General features: G+C 39.8%; 1 protein-coding gene across 2 annotated transcripts in view; it reads right to left on the reverse strand.

The window, feature by feature from the left end:
* Nucleotides 1-8,316: 8,316 nt before the first annotated feature.
* OPRK1 (opioid receptor kappa 1) overlaps nucleotides 8,317-23,201 on the reverse strand; it is a 29,741-nt gene continuing 14,856 nt past the window's right edge. Inside the window, exons 1-3 of one of the 2 annotated variants that reach the window (XM_055545980.1) lie at nucleotides 15,603-15,945; nucleotides 9,000-9,466; nucleotides 8,317-8,609 (exon numbers count right to left, since the gene is read on the reverse strand). In XM_055545980.1, the coding sequence (XP_055401955.1) occupies nucleotides 8,382-8,609; nucleotides 9,000-9,466; nucleotides 15,603-15,945 (1,038 nt within the window). In that variant the 3' untranslated portion in view covers nucleotides 8,317-8,381. Of the gene's footprint in view, nucleotides 8,610-8,933; nucleotides 9,467-15,602; nucleotides 15,956-23,201 lie in introns of those variants that run through there. The other variant, XM_055545979.1, reaches the window with a different exon arrangement.

A 23,201-nucleotide genomic window follows, 5' to 3' on the forward strand; every position in this document is an offset into this window, starting at 1 on the left:
TGGCAGCCACCTCCAGGCCCTGTCAGCACCTCACAGCCTGTGGGTAGGGGGGGCACACCAGCCTTGGGAGCTCTTTGCTCAACAGTGAGGGTGGGAGGATTTGAAGTTTGTGCATCATACTGGGGGCACAGTTGGAGTGTGTGAGTGTGTGTGTGCATGTGTGTACAGAGATAAACAGATATGCACTTCAGGTCATGAAGTAAATGCTTCCCGGCATTTAAGTGAATTACTGCTTCTCTTTCACGGAGAACAGTAGAAATACAACTTCTTCCTCCCACCCCCCAACCCCACCTTCTTTGTTTGCCTGAAAGACCTGTTATCAGTCTTAAAGGAGAGTCATGGACACTAAACTCAAAACATTTTGAATTTTAGAGAGTGGACTGTGAGCCCTGCTGGCCTCCTTATTCTATAAAAGCTTTAATAACCTGCTCTCGTTTCTAGTCGTGCCCCACCTGCCACTGACTCAGAACAAGTAAATGCCACCACTCTGAGGACATATAATTATGGGCTCTTTGCTGTGTTGTTCAGCCTATTAAACATTATATAATTTGTCTTGGGAAATATATTCACCATTGTACCCCAAAGTACATATCTCTTTGTGTTTCTGACTTCTGAATCCAAATTCAAACAATCTAACTTGATAATATATTAACAAAGTGGACACTTTCTTTTTTTTTTTTTAAGTGCATAAAGAAGCCAAGACTGAGAACTGTTTAATAATATGTTCAAGGTCATCAAGCCAGTTAATGCAGGTAATTCCAAATTCAAATTGCTCTGCCTCACAAACCCACCATCTTTCAACTTTCCTACAATGTCATCAGTGATGACATTTGTATAATTTTATACAATAATATTTAGAAATCTGAGATAATATACAATGAAACTTACTTTCTGCAAATGACTGTGATAGGGAAACATCTCTACATGAAACTTAGTCTCTGTGTTCTTATAAGATGCCTGCAATCATGGTTTCCACTACTAATAAAAGCACAGCTGTTTTATCTCCTGATATTGAGAGGTCTTTCATGTATTCATTGTCTGCTGCTTCTGGTCCAGTGGTGGTTGGAGGGGAGGGGGTCTAAGATGAGTTTTTAGTATCTGTGTATTCTGTTCCTTAGGAGGTCTTCCCAGGAGGCTCAGTGGTAGACTCTGCCTGCAATGCAAGAGATGTGGGTTTGATCCCTGGGTAAGGAAAATCCCCTGAAGGAGGAAATGGCAACCCACTCCAGTATTTTTGCCTGGAGAATCCCATGGACAGAGGAGCCTGGTGGGCTACATTCCATGGGCTTGCAAAGAGTTGGATATGACTTAGCGACCAAACAGCAACAAATTCTTTAGAAAGGATGCTGAGTGGTGGGTGTACAAGGTTTGGAAGCCAGGCTAAGTCTGCTTCCAGGATGTTCCTTCTCATCACTTCTCCATCTGCACTGTGGACAGGTGACCAGGGACGTACTGATGCAGGGAGGCACTTACGTCTGAATGCTTCTGTCCATATGTCCCTGTGTGTCATATAGCTGCTATGTGACAGAATGGGAGGAAGCAACCACTTTGTTATGCTCAGAGACTCTGTGGGTAAGGAATTAGGAAATAGCAAGATGGCTTGCTGTTGTTCACAATCTTTGGGTTCTCTGTGGGCAGTGACTTCACAGCTGGGGTCTGGAGTTGTGGCCTGGCAGGGGTGCCGTGGGGTTTTGGGGGCCTCAGCTGGGCTCTTACACATCCCCGCGGCTCTCACACCCACGGCTTCTCCACCTGGCCTCTCCGAGGGCTTGTTTGGGCTTCCTCACAAGATGGCACCTGGTTCCAAGAGCAAGCATCTCAAGAGAGAAAGGTAGAATTACACAATTCATTATTTAATCTCAGAAATCGCATGGCATCCTTTCTGTCACATTCTGGGGATTGAGATAGCAACCCTGGTTTATCCAAGTTCAAGGGCGGGACATATGATGGGAAGAACACCAAGATCAGCCATGTTGTATGACGGTCACTTGGAAAGAACGATACTGTTTGCCATTCTGGAAAATACCATCTGCCATAATGAGTCAAATCTTAAAAATATACTTTCATAACGTTATAAGCTGTGTGATTTCCCAATGGTTCAATGAGTCAAATCTTAAAACTATACTTTTATAATGTTATCAGCTATGTGATTTCCCAATGGTACAAATATGAAAAGAATAAATGATCTGGGACTATCTTCAGTTAAACCTTATTCATCCCATGAGTCTCTCCTTAAAGACCATCGGAAGTTGATTGTATTACTATATCCACTGTCTATGGCTGGATCTTTGTTCCGTCTGTGGTCCTAGGATGTGGAAGCTCTAATACTTTATCCATGGATTACCAATTAGGATCTGCTCTATGGGCACGTTTATGAAGACACTACAAAGCCTGCTCAAGTGCACATGGCAGGAAAATTCAGTTCAACTTGCAGCTGAATCTCAAAACATGAACGTCTAGTGGTGCTTGAAAACCTTAGCCAAATCAATCCATAATAAAGACAATGTTGGCTCAATTTTCTTTATTCCCTGACAAAATATTTGAGATTTGTGTATGCATTGTGGGGTAATTAAGTCCTCAATTGCATTTGAACTAATATTTGAGTGACATAATCAAGAAAATCTCCATAAGCCAAATAAACTTTGCCTGAATACTGATCTAAATGGAAATACCCTGCAGCCCTTAAACAATGAGTCCTTCAAAACAAATGCTTATATACAGAGGAGCAATTTCAAAATATAACTTAAAGAAACACTGAGATCTATTTTTAAATCTGAAAATAAAGTTGGGAGGAGATATATCATAGAAAAAGAAAGAAAGAGGAAGGAAGGGAGAAAGAAAAATAAAAACTGGCAAAGGACCTTGAGAGGGTCGTCTTATCACTGTGCATCTATGCAGAACTCAGAAATGAAAGCAGGCTATGGAAAAAAATATTTTAGTTTACAAAAAAAAAAAAATGCCAGCACTAAAAAAAAAATCTATTTGGTGTTTATCGATGCACTATTCCTCCAATTATCTCAGAAAACAAACACTCTTAATTTTCACTCAAATGGAAACATGCTCCAACTGGCATATGTCATGGCTTTGTGTGGTGCTACAGGGCAAATGGCAGAACCCTCTTCTCTGTAGACAGATGGGAACACATCATTCTGTGAGTTTCCCTTTCACCATCCCTGTGTCACAATCCCTTCTCCATGGCAATCAAATGCCTGGATCTACCCTCCTTGAAATGATGTCTAATTTAGACCTGATAGCTGCAGGCTAAATGGAGGTATAACTAGCCACCATATGACAGAGCCTCATCTTTATGGAAGATATAAAAAGTGGTAAGACATGGACGGTATGGCAGGTGTAGGAAAGCATTGATTTAGTTGCCGGTGATAACAGTACGCCGTATCCTGCATTAGCAGTGCCACTTTCAGTGCTATTCCAATATCTGCAAATATTAATTTTTTTCCTAACAAATGTCACCTTGTGTTATTTATAAAATAATGTTGGTGTTAGAACTCTTTTAAGCATTCATTATTTTGTGGTTCATGTGTTAAATTCTACTTGCTAATTTTGAGAGTACCCTATTCTCCTTTATTCATCCAAAATTTGTAAATTTGAATGCTAATTGCTATTAATACTTAGGAATATAAATATTTGGAGTGTGGGTTTTCTTCTTGGTGGTACATAAATCTGGAGCCCAGTTCTCTGAACAGAAGGAGAGATGTGACGTAGGTTGTCAGAGCGCCGTGTCCCTGGATCCTGCAGTCCTCACGCTACCTACTGCTGCCCTCCTGTGCTCCCCCACACCTCAGCTCACCCTCCTCCCACCTGCAAACACCGTCTACAGGTACTTTCCTTTCAAACCTGTGGTCCCCATGTTACTCTTCCCACCAGTTTCTTCCCCTTTCTTCCTGTAGGGCCATTGAGGAAAGGACCTAAGTTTGACTAGATGGACACACTGGTGGATAGCTGCTGTATTTTTCTTTGCAGAGTCCCTTTTGTGTGGATCCCTCCTTCCAGTGGAAATCCACTTTATGAGGTTCAAGGCAAACCTGTCCTCCTGGACTCCTCCATGCTGGTACACCCCTGGGGCTGTGGGGGAGGACATATCAACAAGTTTTGGCCAATGGAGTACTGCATCCCTGACCCCACAATAATAGGGATTGACTAGGAGATGGGGCAGTTGGAATCCCTTCCTTGGATGTATGGGAAAATAGACGGCCCTTCTGAGCCTTGGGTATCATGAACTGTAAGGACCATGTGAGCCTGGGGCCGCCAGTACCACCCTTAGAGAGAGACTGCCTGAACATGAAGGCAACGCAGAACAAAGACATGAGGAGTGAAACAAACCCTGAAGTCATCATTTGAGCATTGAGTCCATTGTGTCTCTCACCTGAGACACGCCGCATCCCTGAGTTAGGAGGCGAACAAAGTGCCTAAAATTTACTGCATGTTGAGTTTTCCCTCCAGTCAAGTAAATTAACAATTTCCTTAAAAAATAAATTTCTAATCATGTTCCGCATATTCCAGCATTTTTACAACCAAATACATAGCATCCTGCTCAAGGAAAGGACCTTGTTTTAAATGAACAACTATTGCTTCCTTAGACTTTTTCCAATTCTATTTGGTCCCTCTTTTACTAGCAAGCTGAAGGATATACCAAAAAGGGGATCTTATAACACACTTGAATTCCAATCTCTAATGAAAAACTGAGTTAACAATTAAATAGTAATAAGAAATGTGCTCTTCTAAGTGAGACTACAACTTGCTAGTATGTTCTCCTTAATTACCAAGGAGTCCCTTTTTCATTTTCCTTCCCTAAGTTTTTATTTATAAAAAAAATCTTTCTTTTGTCAAGATGCTGATTTTACATTGCTCTTTGTGTCTTCAAATACCGTGAGGTTTAGAGACCATTCACGACAGTGAATTTCATTGGAAGCAGGACAGAAGCTGCATGTGTTTCCAGGAGTATTTGATTTTTTCATGTTTTTATTGATGGAACAGCTTGAGTTTGAATTGCACATACTTTTCATAGTGAAATAGTGGCTTTTCATAGTGAAGGCAGTATGCATCGATTCTGGAATCATGGCTGCATTACTGTGGAAACAAATACATTTTCCTAAGTGATTGATAAAGTAAAAGTGAAAGTAAAAGTTAGTCGTGTCTGACTCTGCAACCCCATAGATCATACAGTCCATGGAATTCTCCAGGCCAGAATACTGGAGTGGGCAGTCTTTCCCTTCTCCAGGGGATCTTCCCAACGCAGGGATCAAACCCAGTTCTCCCACATTGCAGGCAGATTCTTTACCAGCTGAACCACAAGGGAAGCCCAAGAATACTGGAGTGGGTAGCCTATCCCTTCTCCAGAGGATCTTCCCGACCCTAAATCAAAGCAGGGTCTCCTGCATTGCAGGTAGAGTCTTTACCAACTGAGCTATCAGGGAAGTCCTAAGTGGGTTTCAGAATTTAAGATCACACACTGTTTAGATTCCCACCTGTTCTGTTCTTTTCCATTAACTGTCCACAACATTGTTGTAGATGGAAAATTAAAGCAACAGTTTATGTTTTGGAGACTCAGTGAGCATCGTTCTTGCTGAAGTACAGCATCATTAAAGCCATTAAAGAGCAGATGACTGAGCACAGTAATGGAAAGGCTGTGACTTTAGCAGGTACAGTTTTTATTTTCTTGCAAGGCACACAATTATATATACAATGCATAATCATCACAAAGTACAAGATATAAATCATATACATTAAAGAATATATAAATATGCCTGTCTCAGAGAAGAAAACTGCCTTAGGGCAAGCAGATTCATGGCCTTTGGGGATAAAAATTTCCTATTTATGCTGAATCTTCCAAACAGCTCTTGCTTGGAAAATAAACCCCACTGAATGGACATACAACCCTGTCACAGTTTTCTCCTTAAAAAGCTCTAATTTAAAGCCAGCTGATGTATTCCTTTTATTCCAATTACCTATCTTATGTCCCAATACTAGAGGAAGCATCTATAAATTGCCTGGATAACAGTTATGCAGATTTAAGGACTTCATTTCTCAGCAATGCATCATGAAATGAAACCATTTTTCTTAAGACTTTTGTGAATTTTCCTTGATTTTGGAAAACTATCTTTCCAAACTATGCTTCCTTTTAATATTAAGCCTAGAGTTTTGACTCAAATTTTGCATAGGGGATGCATCCAGATTCATAAGAGTAATCCAAGACGCTAATAGTGGTTCTTAATCTCCTTCAGATCAGAATTGCAGGAATTTTTTTTATCCTCATGGCTGTAAGGTGTTTCCTTTTTATGCATTTTTCCTGACCCTTCACTAGGTCCTGTCTCCAAGAAGATTTTACCAGGGAGGAAAGAATTCATGGAGGACATTGAATTCAAGGTTAGAAACACGCATTTCTGGTCCTAAAGAGACACAGCAGACATTGCACTCCTTGCTGTGATGTGAGACAGGAATATTAAGAGATGGAACCCAGACACACACATAGTCACATATGGTACATGCACACACACACACACACACACACATATACACTCAACTTGCACACACACACATACACACTTTTGACAAAGAAATACATCTGTGTAAGTGGTACTTTTCCTAACAAATGTGATTCAGTTCATCATTCTTTAAAGTCCTGCCCCAAAATGACACCTCTCCTCTTCCATCCTCTCCTCTTCCGGTCTGGGAACAAAGGTGCTTATGACAAAGGAGATGCTTAGAACACCATGACCTCATGAGCACTGAGGGCTGTATCTCTCTCTCCTGGGGTGCTAACTTACACATGAAGAGCTACATAATGCTCAGAGCTACACAATGTTCAGTCTAACATTTAGACTCCAGTCATGGCAAGACGCTGTGAGGACACGTGGAATGTGAATTTAAGGAGGTTTTCCTATTTCCCACATCAGCAGGATTTCTTCCTGGAACTATTCTCCATGTAAATATCCCTCCCACAGGATGGTAAGAACTTTCAGCCATGGGGTGAAAGCCAACCAATATTCAAGCCATTCCTATGTGCTTTCAGTTATAAGAATACAAGGACACCTAAGAAAATCAATGAAATGTAAGCAATGCTCAAAAGAACACTTCATTTTCATTAGGGAAAACCTTGCCTTGCTGTCTTCACCCATACATGTTAGGTGTTGTGAAAATTTGGAACACAAAACACATCATCACAGTAACCCTGGAGGAAGAAATGGCAACCCACTCCAGTACTCCTGCTTAGGAAATCCCATGGACAGAGGAGCCTGGCAGGCTACAGTCCATAGTGTGGCAAAGAGTCAGACTTGACTGAGCGACTCAGCACACACATCACGGTGAAATTCTGGAGCCACATAAAAACCTCCCATGCAAGGTACATTTCCAAAAATAGAGTGTACACACAGTAGAAAGTCCACAGTAAACACATCTTGAAGACATAGTGATGTCTGTAGTTACGTTTCACATTGCTATAAATTCCAGAGGGTGTTGCCCTAACATACAGGCTTAAAGAAGAGATGGGTGTTATTTCTAAATTAGCCCTTTCTTCTGCCCAAGCAAACTGCAGAAAAAGCCATTACCTTGAAACCATAAGTTTCAGGGGAAAGAAGGAAGAAGTTATACATTATCTGGAAGTTCTAGCAAAATTGCTCTAAATGTGCCCCCTGCCAGCATTATCCTCAGCAGGTGTGCTCCTCGCAGAATACTGTGCCAGCTATGTTCCAGCACCGAGAGTGACATAATGTCCTCATTCCCCCACCATTAGGATCAATTTCACTTCCGGCTAAAAGCCGCAAAATAGTATCTCAAGATTCACATGAGCAAGATGCCCTCCTTCCATGAACAGAGAGAATCTGGTAATAGTGATATGTTCATAAAAAGATACTGCTTACAAACTAGATTCTGCCAAGGCTACCACCTGGGAGTGAGTTAAATATTTCCTGATTCATTAATATATGAGTTCTGAGCCCAGTTAAAAAGGGCTGACAGTGCTCAGGGACTCAGAGGATGTGACACATGACTGATCCCAGACAAAAGCTTATGCATCAATGAAACATCTTTGCATCAGCCCTAAATGACTCAGGATTTCATCAGCGTGTCCCAGGGAAGCCACTTGGTGGGAAGACAAGCCCATTCCTTATTTGCATGTATACTATTATTTACAGATGAAACTGTACATATTTTTGGTGGTATTGAAACCACTTTGTGTCTCTTAACAACAGGACATGCTTTATCATGAGGTTATCTGTCTGAAGAGCATGCTAGAAACAAACCAACCATAGTTTTCAAGAAATTAAACGATGTCAGAAAATACCTTTTGTATATTTAAATAACTTCGTAAACATCAGGATAATTTTCTGCTACACATGAACAGCAGACACCCCAGGGGTGGGGTCTTAAGCTGAAATCCTCACCATGCAGCTGCAGGAAATGCATGTCCACTTGGCATAAAGTGAGCTGGGCAGGGCCCTGGACAGTCTTCTTCTTACCGAGGTCATTGCTGTCTGAAGTTGTCTCTGGACTGGAGAGCCACGAAGCTCTGAAATCACTGCATTTTTCTTTTTCCCAAATAGAGCTTTTGACACCACGTTGCTTAGGAAAATCTCAGCAGAATGGGTCCTGAACTAAAGGTAGGGAACCAGAAGAAAAAGGCTTATTTCTTGGGTCATCAAAGGAACTTGGAGTCAGCACCGCTTCTCTGCCCTTTCTAGAAGGGGCTGCATCTGCTCGCTCAGATCTCCTGTGCTCCATCCCCAGGGCCCTGATGTTTCCACTGACCTGAGTCACTAACACAGCCTGCATCTTGTGATCTCAGAACCACAAGATTTCTAAAAGTTTGTTAAAATTTCTCCCTTTCCATCTCAGACTGCGGTAGTAATCTGAGTTAATCCTAGATCATTGAACTCTTCTCTACCCGGAGGACTGTAAGAGGACATCTCCACGACTAGTCATACTGGTTTATTTACCCCATCCACCTCCCTCACGTAGGCAGGATCCTGAACGGTATTTCTGACCCTGCTTGTGCTCTGGCGCTCCATCCTCATCTTAATGGGAAAGCAGAAGTCCCGGAAACACCGCTTGAAGTTTTCGTCAAGGAAGGCGTAGAGAATGGGGTTCAGGCTGCTGTTGGTGTAGCCCAGGGCGATGCAGAAGTAGTAGCTGGAGAGGGCAGCCGTGCTGTGGGCGGTGCTCCCCAGGGCCTCCACGAGGATGAAAATGTGGATGGGGGTCCAGCAGACGACGAAGACCGCCACCACCACCAGCACAAGCCTGGTGATCCGCCGCAGGTTGCGGTCTTTCTCTCGGGAGCCGGAAAGGAGGCGGACGCTCTTTAAGCGCAGGATCATGAGGGTGTAGCAGACAATGATAATGAGGACGGGGATGACGAAGGCAAAGACGAAGACACAGACCTTCATGAACAGGTCCCACCAGGAGTAATCGTCATCTGGGAACTGTAGGGAGCATTCGATGACTTCCATGTCTGCAGGAAAAGCCACAAAAGGGAAATCCGTTAGCCAAGGGTTTCAAATGTGGATTTCAATTCCTTTCATTACAAAGGTCCAATTATGGCGAGGTGATATTACCTGAAGCTGATCACCAAGCTAGGAATGAGGGCCGTGTGTATTAACCATCTTTTTTTTTCACACATAGAACAATGAAGTCAGAAAGGTTACCATTCACTGGTAACAAACACACTGCTATAGAGTAAATAAGATTAGCCAGCAGTACGAATTATCTCGTTGTGGAGGCTGGTTTGATGCTGACTATTTTCAGGAGAGCTACCTGTTAATTTACAGCAGGAGTACTTACATGCATACCCATGTATTAACAATTCTCCCAGATCTAAGGCTCTGGCAATAGAAACTAATGGTGGTTTAGTCACTAAGTCGTGTTGGACTCTAGCGCCCCATGGACTGTAGCCCACGAGGCTGTAGCCCCCACGAGATTCTCCAAGAAAGAATACTGGAGTGGATTGCCATTTCCTTCTCCTATCTGCAATAAATGATAAAATATTGCAAAACCAGCCAGTCGACTTAACAAAAGCCAACTTGTCAGAAAAACCTTAAGTGGTTTACAGGAAATCACTATGTAGGTCCATAAGCATGTAAACAAAATTTGTCTAAATATCACCCAGCTGCTGTGATTTAATAGAACCAGTGGTGGTCATTGTGATTAAAAGCATTGCTGAAACATGAGGAAACTTTTGAAGAAGAAAGAGGAGGAGGAGGAGGAAAGGAGACAAAAGGAAACAGAAGAAAGGGGAGGAGGAAGAAGACAGTATTATCATCTTCAAGGGAATTCACGAATCAGACACATTTTTTACTTTTGCCAATGTTGACTATGTAACAGGGAAAACAAATATATGATTACTTAGAAAATGACTTTATTTTGCTCTGCTGTTCTTTGCTGGACAGCATTCTCTTTGGAGTGACCATAATATTAGAAAGAGCAGAGATTCAGGACAAGTACCTTTTATAATATTTTCCCAGAGGCCACCCACCCTCCCCAAGCTCTAGCCACTGAGCCCAGAGCAGGCTAAATTCTTTTTGCCCTGATTCTTCCTTACAGATAAAGAAACAATGAATGATACTAAGCTGTAGTTTTTTATAATGAAAACGTGTCTTCTGACATTGGAAAATCTGCTTCAAAAATAGCACAAGGATATTTTTCAAGCAGTGAAACAGCTCTATTAATCATGTTTTCTAAAACATCTTAATGTGCTCCTAATCATATATCCCTTTGTAAAACAAAATCTATCTTAGAATGTCAATTAGACATGCTTTAAAATACAAAGAATATAATCATTTCAGCCAATTAACTTATAATTTTTGATTCCCTAAAAAGCTCTTGTCCTAAGTACTATTACTAGGAAGACTAAAAGAAACAAACAAGCATCTCTCTTAGTTTTTGCTTTAGTATTTATGGGAATAAGAACAGTTAAAATCACCTTTTAAAAAATTCACCACTATAATCATAGTTCAAAATGTATTTATTAAACAACTTTTTAGGATGGCACATTGCAATCTGGCTTCTTTGAAGGTTTTTTTCTTTCCTGCTTAAATTCTGTGTATTCCAACAGTGTCTTTCTTGTGGTTGACTTCAGCTTGAATGTCACTTTAAAGACATTTATACAGAGTTTCCATGGTGGCTGGGTGGTAAAGAATCCACCTGCCAATACAGGAGAGACGGGTTCAGTCCTCGACTTGGGAAGATCCCACATGCTGCAGAGCAACTAAGCCTGTGCCCCACAGCTATTGAGCCTGTGCTCTAGAGCCCAGGAGCCGCAACTACTGAAGACTGCTTGCCCTAGAGCCCGTGCTCAGCAACAAAAGAAACCACCACAAAGAGAAGCCTGTGCACAGCATCTAGAGAATGGCCCCTGCTTGGCACAACTAGACAAAAGCCCACGTAGCAGTGCAGACCTAGCACAGCCAGAAATAAATACATAAGTAAATAAAATTGTAAAAAACACATTTATACAGAGGCAGATCCATTTGAATAGTCCTCTTCTCTGAAATTTGTATTCTCCCGCTATACTATCCTCTGGAGAAGGAAATGGCAACCCACTCCAGTATTCTTGCCTGGAGAATCCCAGGGACAGAGGAGCCTGGTTGAGCTGCCATCTATAGGGTCGCACAGAGTCGGACTTGACTGAAGCGACTTAGCAGCAGCAGCAGACTATACTCATTGTATTTTTTATCATTATTCAAAGACAGAAGCCAGAGAGAAACCAGACAGTAGCTCTTCGTCATAATATGTTGCCTTTCCCAGTGTTTTTCTCTCTATCCAGAATGTAAACTATCTTAGGGTAGGGACCCAGTCTGCCTTGAATAATATTCAATTCCTGCCACACAAGGAGGCAGGAACATATGGTGTTTGAGGAGAATAAATTGTTAAATAAACAAATGAATACCACATGGAAATCCTTGAAAATATGGTCTCAGTGCAGTAGTCATTATGGAAGAGTAATTTGATAAGATAATCAAGGCAACATAAGGGCTGATGTTTAATTTGGGGACATCTTTTAACTCTGAGGATCAGCTTTCTCTTGAATGTAGTAGGAACTCAAAAATGTTTAATGATTTAAATCACTTAAGTAGTGATTTAGTAACTGAATGATACATCCAACATTGGAATACCCAAATATACAAAGTATATATACACAGAACTAAAGGGAGACATAGATAGAAATACAGTAATTGTAGGGGAATATAATACCACTCTTTCAACAAGGGGCAAATGATCCAGATAGAAAATCAATAAAGAAATGGCAGATTTGAAAAATTAAAAATGAACTTAACAGACATACACAAAACATTTCACTCAAGAGCAGCAGAAGACAAATTCTTCCTGAGCGTGCATGAAATAGTCTACAGTACATATATGTATATATACATATATGTATATACACACACACATCATATGTTAGGACATGGAGCAAGTCTTAACAAATTAAGAAGATCAAAATCATATCAAGTATTTTTTCTGACCACATGAAAATAGATACCAGTGACAGGAAACAAATGGAAAATTCACAAATATGTAGAAATTGAACAACACAGTCTTAAAAACCTAGGAGTGGAAACAGAAATCAAAAGGGAAATAAAAAATTGCTTGAGATGAATGAAAAAGAAATACAATATACCAAAACTGATGGGATGTAGTAAAAGCAGTTCTCAGAGAGAAGTTTATAAACTTAAAGTTGATAAATAGCTACATGAAGAAAAAAGTAAGATCTCAAATAAAGAACCTAACTGTACACATTAAGGAACTAGAAAAAGAACAAACTAAGCCCAAAGTTAGTAGAAGGAAAGAAATGAGAAAGAATGTATCAGAAATAATAAACAGAGACTAGGAAAACAATAGAAAAACAGCTTTTTAAAAAAAAAAAAATAAAAAAACCTCAGTTACACTAAGAAGAAAGGAGAGAAGAATCAAATAAGTAAAATTATTAATATAAATGAAAGAGGAGACATTACAACCGATAACACAGAAATACAAAGGATCATAAAAGGTGACACTAAATAATCATATGCCAACAAATTGAACAATTCAGAAGAAACAGATAAACTTCTAGAAACATACAGCCTACCAGACTGAATCTGAGGACACAGACATTGGTCTGATTAGACCAATAACAGATACAGAGATTGGGGCTAAAGAAAAGCCTCCTTACGAGAAAAGTCAAGTGCCAGATGGATGCATCCAAGCATTTAAGATGCATGGGTTGAGACTTCCTGTCCAGGTGGCTGTGTTCTAAGGCACTGACACCTGGCTCCTTTCAGCGAGTTTTCTCCACAACCGTGACTCTGTGACTCACCAGTGCCAGTCAGCTCTGCCTCAAGGGCATGGAGATGACCTAAAGGACTCCTCAGTCTGCCAGGATCTGGACACGCATGTGATGCAGCACACCACAATGAGCAGGCTAGCGGGCCTGGAGACAATCTCTCATCACATAATACAAGTGTGTTTACAAAATAAAAGATACATAGAAAGGATGGAGCCCTCCTACAAGACTAGTTTTCTCTCCTTCCTCCTCTATTTGCTGCACAAACTAATCCCCTGGTGACACCGCTGCGTCTTTTCTTCCATCACATCTGCACACGTTCATCTACAGCAACTCCTTCCAGGAAAACCCGCATCTATCTTTATTTCCTTTCAAAAACCTAATTGAAACCCAATTCCTCGAGAATGTCATTTTCTGACAGCAATTACAGGAGTAGTGGTTAAGTCAACAGGTATAACGTAAAATGTAAAAATCAATTCTTTATTTGCCCTGGGAAAAACAATCTCTCTTCTTTTATTATTAACCCCAGTCTTCTCATGTTCATGGAGCATCTCCTTTTGAACCTAAGTTATTACACACCAACCCCTAAGGCTCAGAAGAGTTTCCTGCAATTTTATTTCATGTGTTGTGTGCATGAAGAAGCAAAATCCTATGTGTAATTGTTGTTGCTGTTGTTCAGTTGCTAAGTCATGCTCGACTCTCTGCAACCCCATGGACTGCAGCACACCTCTGTCCTCCACTGTCCTCCACTGTCTCCCGGAGTTTGCTCAAATTCATATCCATTAATCATATTAATGTAATTAATACTAAATAGTCATTAAATTAGTAATATTGCGATGTAATTAGTGGAATTAATCATACTTTAAAGTTCTTCTCTAATAAAGCTTGGCATTTCTTAAAATTTATCAAGTATTATAGCTTAACATCTGTGGTATTTACACTGTAACTTCATTTTAAAAGAAAAAAGATTATGCTTCATTTAAAAATATGTACTATGCAGGAGAAGCTATGGTTTTAGCACCTGCCTTTTCACTATGACCTGGAAAGTCTCTGCTTATCTGTACTCACAGGTATCATGAACCTCTCTCATAACCTGGAGCATTTAGATACCTGCTAAGGCATTAAATAGCTCCCCTCACCCCAGTGAATTTATATTAAAACAAAGATATTTTCATAGCTTTATCTTTCACTAGTAAAGCTAAATTCCTAGAGCAGAAGTTCTCGCCTTGGCTATAGGTCAGAGTTATCTGGGGAAATCTTAAAACTCTTGACACCCAGACTGTGCCTTGGATCAATTAAACTGAACCCTCCAGAGAGGGACCCAGGCAGCAGAGTTTTTCTAAAGGTGAACTTCCAGGTGATTCTAACATGCATCCCAGAGTCAGAAGCACTGTCCTGGAAACACAGAGAAAACATCAAGTCCTGTTTGCATGGGGTGAAAAGCAATGAGTCCAAAGTTTGATGGCTTTGCTCATCTGTACTATCATCCATTGTGAACATGATTTTGAATGACTTACCTTCAGAAGAAGGCTTCCCTGTGGGCTCAGTGGTAAAGAACCCGCCTGCCAATGCAGGAGACATGGATTTGATTCCTGGGTTGGGAAGATCTCCTGCAGAAAGAAATAGCAACCCACTCCAATATTCTTGCCTGGAGAATTCCATGGACAGAGGAGCCTGACACACTGCAGTCCATGGGGTCGCAAAAGAGCCAAACATGACTTAGTGATTAAACAACAACCACCACCAAATAAAGTTGCCATGGAAATTAACCCATTAGGAAAAAGAGTGAAGAGGCAGCCTATGACTTTGATGACTTAGGACCCTTTTTAGGGAGGAAAAAGAGGAGCGAAGTATATCTTAGTATTGCCAGGATGCGACAAAATTGTATTTTAAAAATCCACATGCCTGTGGTTCTTTACTTTGTCCTCACGCCTCCGGGTTCCATAAGCACTTTCTAAGTAGGGGATAGGATGGTGTCTGTGTTCTGGCCACGCCATCATCCCATCTTGTGTTAGACAAAGGAAGGAATGCAAATTGTTTTCTTTCTCATTTTCCATGAATTTAGGCATTATTTTTCTGTTGGCTTTTGGCTTTTCTTCTACACATGAGTCCTACTCACTCCCAAATTAAGAGTCTGTATAAATAGAAGCTACATTCTAAAAATGAAATAATGTAGCTGAATCACTTTTCTGTACATCTGAAACTACACCACACTTCAATAATTTTTCAATAAATCAGCTATACTCCAATTATTTTTTTATTTTATAAACAAGGACAAAATAAATCACAAAGTTTTTTTTTTTTTTCCAGTGCAAACATCCACCCTTACCTTCCCTAACTTTGGTTCCTCCAAGGACTATGGCAGAGATGCCAACAGATGAAGACAGGATCCAGATACAGATGTTGATGATCTTCGCCTTCAGCGGTGTGCGGAAGTCAAGAGCCTTGACGGGGTGGCACACGGCGATGTAACGGTCCACACTCATCATGGTCAAGGTGAAGATGCTGGTGAACATGTTGTAGTAGTCGATGGAGATGACCACCTTGCACAGCACGTCCCCAAAGGGCCAGGAGTTCATCAAATAGACCGTGCTCTGGAAGGGCATAGTCGTGGTCACCAGTGCATCTGCCAAAGCCAGGTTGAAGATATAGATGTTGGTTGCTGTCTTCATCTTTGTGTATCTAAGAGACAAGAAACAAGATCATTTCTTTCCATCTTCATACCATACTCATGAGGTAAATGTTTCTCTGGATTACTGAATGTTTCATCCACTTATTCTTTATGTATTTATCATGCAGACATTAGGGGTAGTAGAAAAATGGGCAAATATTTCCAACTTTTTTTAGCTTTTATTCTAGTGTTTTGTTCCAAAATCTATTTAATTGTAAAAGGGTAAAGAAATGAGTTGGATAATCACTGACTCAACTGACATGCATTTGCACAAACTCCAGGAGATAGTGAAGGACAGGGAAGCTTGGTATACTGCAGTCCATGGGGTTGCAAAGAATCAGACATGACTTAGGGACTGAACAACAGCACAAGAAACAAGCAGGCTTCCCTGGTGGCTCAGTGGTAAAGAATCTGCCTGCCAGTGCAGGAGATTCGAGTTCAATCCCTGGGTCAGGAAGAACCCCTGGGGGAGGAAATGGCAACCCACTCCACAATTCTTGCCTGTGAAATCCTATGGACACAAGAGCCTGGCAGGCTACAGTCCTTGGGGTCACAAAGAGTTGGAAATGACTTAGCCACTAAAAACAACACAACAAAAGAAACGAGAATAGATAGACAAGTGGATAAATATACATATAGATCTTGTCAACAAACTTGTGTGTCATATAGGTCTTTATTTTGTGACTAACATTTTAATCCTACACAAGACTGCTTGGTTTTCATTATTTTTTATTGCTTTTTTTTTTTCTTTTTTTTTTTTTATTTCTAAACTAAAAGTTTTTATTTATTTTTTTTTTTAAATTTTATTTTATTTTTAAACTTTACATAACTGTATTAGATTTGCCAAATATCAAAATGAATCCACCACAGGTATACATGTGTTCCCCATCCTGAACCCTCCTCCCTCCTCCCTCCCCATTCCATCCCTCTGGGTCGTCCCAGTGCACCAGCCCCAAGCATCCAGTATCGTGCATTGAACCTGGACTGGCAACTCATTTCATACATGATATTTTACATGTTTCAATGCCATTCTCCCAAATCTTCCCACCCTCTCCCTCTCCCACAGAGTCCATAAGACTGTTCTATACATCAGTGTCTCTTTTGCTGTCTCGTACACAGGGTTATTGTTACCATCTTTCTAAATTCCATATATATGCGTTAGTATACTGTATTGGTGTTTTTCTTTCTGGCTTACTTCACTCTGTATAATAGGCTCCAGTTTCATCCACCTCATTAGAACTGATTCAAATGTATTCTTTTTAATGGCTGAATAATACTCCATTGTGTATATGTACCACAGCTTTCTTATCCATTCATCTGCTGATGGACATCTAGGTTGCTTCCATGTCCTGGCTATTATAAACAGTGCTGCGATGAACATTGGGGTACTCGTGTCTCTTTCCCTTCTGGTTTTCTCAGTGTGTATGCCCAGCAGTGGGATTGCTGGATCATAAGGCATGTCTATTTCCAGTTTTTTAAGGAATCTCCACACTGTTCTCCATAGTGGCTGTACTAGTTTGCATTCCCACCAACAGTGTAAGAGGGTTCCCTTTTCTCCACACCCTCGCCAGCATTTATTACTTGTAGACTTTTGGATCGCAGCCATTCTGACTGGTGTGAAATGGTACCTCATAGTGGTTTTGATTTGCATTTCTCTGATAATGAGTGATGTTGAGCATCTTTTCATGTGTTTGTTAGCCATCTGTATGTCTTCTTTGGAGAAATGTCTATTTAGTTCTTTGGCCCATTTTTTGATAGGGTCATTTATTTTTCTGGAGTTGAGCTGTAGGAGTTGCTTGTATATTCTCGAGATTAGTTGTTTGTCAGTTGCTTCATTTGCTATTATCTTCTCCCATTCTGAAGGCTGTCTTTTCACCTTGCTAATAGTTTCCTTTGATGTGCAGAAGCTTTTAAGGTTAATTAGGTCCCATTTGTTTATTTTTGCTTTTATTTCCAATATTCTGGGAGGTGGGTCATAGAGGATCCTGCTGTGATGTATGTCAGAGAGTGTTTTGCCTATGTTCTCCTCTAGGAGTTTTATAGTTTCTGGTCTTACATTTAGATCTTTAATCCATTTTGAGTTTATTTTTATGTATGGTGTTAGAAAGTGTTCTAGTTTCATTCTTTTACAAGTGGTTGACCAGAGTTCCCAGCACCACTTGTTAAAGAGATTGTCTTTAATCCATTGTATATTCTTGCCTCCTTTGTCGAAGATAAGGTGTCCATATGTGCGTGGATTTATCTCTGGGCTTTCTATTTTGTTCCATTGATCTATATTTCTGTCTTTGTGCCAGTACCATACTGTCTTGATAACTGTGGCTTTGTAGTAGAGCCTGAAGTCAGGTAGGTTGATTCCTCCAGTTCCATTCTTCTTTCTCAAGATCGCTTTGGCTATTCGAGGTTTTTTGTTTTTCCATACAAATTGTGAAATTATTTGTTCTAGCTCTGTGAAGAATGCTGTTGGTAGCTTGATAGGGATTGCATTGAATCTATAGATTGCCTTGGGTAGTATACTCATTTTCACTACATTGATTCTTCCAATCCATGAACATGGTATATTTCTCCATCTGTTAGTGTCCTCTTTGATTTCTTTCACCAGTGTTTTATAGTTTTCTATATATAGGTCTTTAGATTCTTTAGGTAGATATATTCCTAAGTATTTTATTCTTTCCGTTGCAATGGTGAATGGAATTGTTTCCTTAATTTCTCTTTCTGTTTTCCCATTATTAGTGTATAGGAATGCAAGGGATTTCTGTGTGTTGATTTTATATCCTGCAACTTTACTATAGTCATTGATTAGTTCTAGCAATTTTCTGGTGGAGTCTTTAGGGTTTTCTATGTAGAGGATCATGTCATCTGCAAACAGTGAGAGCTTTACTTCTTCTTTTCCAATTTGGATTCCTTTTCTTTTTCTGTTCTGATTGCTGTGGCCAAAACTTCCAAAACTATGTTGAATAGTAATGGTGAAAGTGGGCACCCTTGTCTTGTTCCTGACTTTAGAGGAAATGCTTTCAATTTTTCACCATTGAGGATAATGTTTGCTGTGGGTTTGTCATATATAGCTTTGATTATGTTGAGGTATGTTCCTTCTATTCCTGCTTTCTGGAGAGTTTTTATCATAAATGGATGTTGAATTTTGTCAAAGGCTTTCTCTGCATCTATTGAGATAATCATATGGTTTTTATTTTTCAATTTGTTAATGTGGTGTATTACATTGATTGATTTGCGGATATTGAAGAATCCTTGCATCCCTGGGATAAAGCCCACTTGGTCATGGTGTATGATCTTTTTAATGTGTTGTTGGATTCTGATTGCTAGAATTTTGTTAAGGATTTTGCATCTATGTTCATCAGTGATATTGGCCTGTAGTTTTCTTTTTTTGTGGGATCTTTGTCAGGTTTTGGTATTAGGGTGATGGTGGCCTCATAGAATGAGTTTGGAAGTTTACCATCCTCTGTAATCTTCTGGAAGAGTTTGAGCAGGATAGGTGTTAGCTCTTCTCTAAATTTTTGGTAGAATTCAGCTGTGAAGCCGTCTGGACCTGGGCTTTTGTTTGCTGGAAGATTTTTTATTACAGTTTCAATCTCCGTGCTTGTGATGGGTCTGTTAAGATTTTCTATTTTTTCCTGATCGAGTTTTGGAAAGTTGTACTTTTCTAAGAATTTGTCCATTTCTTCCTCGTTGTCCATTTTATTGGCATATAATTGTTGATAGTAGTCTCTTATGATCCTTTGTATTTCTGTGTTGTCTGTTGTGATCTCTCCATTTTCATTTCTAATTTTATTGATTTGATTTTTCTCCCTTTGTTTCTTGATGAGTCTGGCTAATGGTTTGTCAATTTTATTTATCCTTTCAAAGAACCAGCTTTTGGTTTTGTTGATTTTTGCTATGGTCTCTTTTGTTTCTTTTGCATTTATTTCTGCTCTAATTTTTAAGATTTCTTTCCTTCTACTAACCCTGGGGTTCTTCATTTCTTCCTTTTCTAGTTGCTTTAGGTGTAGAGTTAGGTTATTTATTTGACTTTTTTCTTGTTTCTTGAGGTGTGCCTGTATTGCTATGAACTTTCCCCTTAGGACTGCTTTTACCGTGTCCCACAGGTTTTGGGTTGTTGTGTTTTCATTTTCATTCGTTTCTATGCAAATTTTGATTTCTTTTTTGATTTCTTCTGTGATTTGTTGGTTATTCAGCAGCGTGTTGTTCAGCCTCCATATGTTGGATTTTTTAATAGTTTTTCTCCTGTAATTGAGATCTAATCTTACTGCATTGTGGTCAGAAAAGATGCTTGGAATGATTTCTATTTTTTTGAATTTACCAAGGCTTGCTTTATGGCCCAGGATGTGATCTATCCTGGAGAAGGTTCCATGTGCGCTTGAGAAGAAGGTGAAATTCATTGTTTTGGGATGAAATGTCCTATAGATATCAATTAGGTCTAACTGGTCTATTGTATCGTTTAAAGTTTGTGTTTCCTTGTTAATTTTCTGTTTAGTTGATCTATCCATAGGTGTGAGTGGGGTATTAAAGTCTCCCACTATTATTGTGTTATTGTTAATTTCTTCCTTCATACTTGTTAGCATTTGTCTTACATACTGCGGTGCTCCCGTGTTGGGTGCATATATATTTATAATTGTTATATCTTCTTCTTGGATTGATCCTTTGATCATTATGTAGTGACCATCTTTGTCTCTTTTCACAGTCTTTGTTTTAAAGTCTATTTTATCTGATATGAGTATTGCTACTCCTGCTTTCTTTTGGTCCCTATTCGCATGGAAAATCTTTTTCCAGCCCTTCACTTTCAGTCTGTATGTGTCCCCTGTTTTGAGGTGGGTCTCTTGTAGACAACATATGCAGGGGTCTTGTTTTTGTATCCATTCAGCCAGTCTTTGTCTTTTGGTTGGGGCATTCAACCCATTTACGTTTAAGGTAATTACTGATAAGTATGACCCCGTTGCCATTTACTTTATTGTTTTGGGTTCGAATTTATACACAATTTTTGTGTTTCCTGTCTAGAGAATATCCTTTAGTATTTGTTGGAGAGCTGGTTTGGTGGTGCAGAATTCTCTCAGCTTTTGCTTGTCTGAAAAGCTTTTGATTTCTCCTTCATACTTGAATGAGATCCTTGCTGGGTATAATAATCTGGGCTGTAGGTTATTTTCTTTCATCATTTTAAGTATGTCTTGCCATTCCCTCCTGGCTTGAAGAGTTTCTATTGAAAGATCAGCTGTTATCCTTATGGGAATTCCCTTGTGTGTTATTTGTTGTTTTTCCCTTGCTGCTTTTAATATTTGTTCTTTGTGTTTGATCTTTGTTAATTTGATTACTATGTGTCTTGGGGTGTTTTGCCTTGGGTTTATCCTGTTTGGGACTCTCTGGGTTTCTTGGACTTGGGTGATTATTTCCTTCCCCATTTTAGGGAAGTTTTCAACTATTATCTCCTCAAGTATTTTCTCATGGTCTTTCTTTTTGTCTTCTTCTTCTGGGATCCCTATGATTCGAATGTTGTAGCATTTAATATTGTCCTGGAGGTCTCTGAGATGGTCCTCATTTCTTTTAATTCGTTTTTCTTTTATCCTCTCTGATTCATTTATTTCTACCATTCTATCTTCTAATTCACTAATCCTATCTTCTGCCTCTGTTATTCTACTATTTGTTGCCTCCAGAGTGTTTTTAATTTCACTTATTGCATTATTCATTATATATTGACTCTTTTTTATTTCTTCTAAGTCCTTGTTAAACCTTTCTTGCATCTTCTCAATCCTTGCCTCCAGGCTATTTATCTGTGATTCCATTTTAATTTCAAGATTTTGGATCAATTTCACTATCATTATTCGGAATTCTTTATCAGGTAGATTCCCTATCTCTTCCTCTTTTGTTTGGTTTGGTGGGCATTTATCCTGTTCCTTTATCTGCTGGGTATTCCTCTGTCTCTTCATCTTGTTTAAATTGCTGAGTTTGGGGTGTCCTTTCTGTATTCTGGCAGTTTGTGGAGTTCTCTTTATTGTGGCGTTTCCTCGCTGTGTGTGGGTTTGTACAGGTGGCTTGTCAAGGTTTCCTGGTTAGGGAAGCTTGTGTCGATGTTCTGGTGGATGGAGCTGTATTTCTTCTCTCTGGAGTGTAATGAAATGTCCAGTAATGAGTTATGAGATGTCTATGGTTTTGGGGTGACTTTGGGCAGCCTGTATCTTGAAGCTCAGGGCTGTGTTCCTTTGTTGCTGGAGAATTTGCTTGTTATGTCCTTCCCTGGAACTTGTTGGCCCTTGTGTGGTGCTTGGTTTCAGTGTCAGTATGGAGGCGTTTGATGAGCTCCTGTCAATTAATGTTCCTTGGAGTCAGGAGTTCCCTGGAGTCAGGGTTTGGACTTAAGCCTCCTACTTCCAGTTATCGGTCTTAATTTTACAGTAGTTTCAAAACTTCTCCTTCTATACAGCACCACTGATAAAACATCTACGTTAAAGATGAAAAGTTTCTCTACTGTGAGGGTCACTCAGAGAGGTTCACAGCGTTACATGGAGAAGAGAAGAGGGAGGAGGGAGTTAGAGGTGACCCAAATGAGATGAGGTGGAATCAATAGTGGAGAGAGTGGGCTAGCCAGTAGTCACTTCCTTATGTGCACTCCACAACTGGACCGCTCAGAGATGTTCACGGAGTTATACAGGGAAGAGAAGAAGGAGGCAGGAGACAGAGGTGGCCAGAAGGATAAAAGGGGGAAATGGAAAGGAGGGAGACAGATCCAGCCAGTAATCAGTTCCCTAAGTGTTCTCCACTGTCTGGAACACACAGAAATTCACAGAGTTGGGTAGAGTAGAGAGGGGTTAGGGAGGAGATACAGGTGACCTGGTGGAGAAAATGGAGAGTCCAAAGGGAGAGAGAGCAGTCAAGCCAGTAATCTCGTACACTAGTGAAAAATGGGTCCTTTAGATTGGGTTCTTAAAGGTACAAAATTGGTAACAAATACATAAAAACAAAAATTAGAAATCTAGAGTAGAGTTTGGAATTTCAAAAATGCAATGTTAATGAAAAGAAGAAGGAAAAGAAAGAGAGAAAAAACGAACAAAGAAAAACAAACAAGGTCGTGAAAGTAATAAAGAAACTACAGGTACAAAATTGATAACTAATACCAAAAAGCAAAAATTAAAAATCTAGAGTAGAGTTTGGAATTTCAAAAATACAACGTTAAAAAAAAAAAAAAAAAGACGAAGAAGAAAAATAAAGAGAGAAAACAAACAAACCAACAAAAACAATGTCGCAAAAATTATAAAG

This window comes from Bubalus kerabau, chromosome 14, assembly GCF_029407905.1.
Source record: "Bubalus kerabau isolate K-KA32 ecotype Philippines breed swamp buffalo chromosome 14, PCC_UOA_SB_1v2, whole genome shotgun sequence".
Taxonomy (NCBI): Eukaryota; Metazoa; Chordata; class Mammalia; order Artiodactyla; family Bovidae; genus Bubalus; species Bubalus kerabau.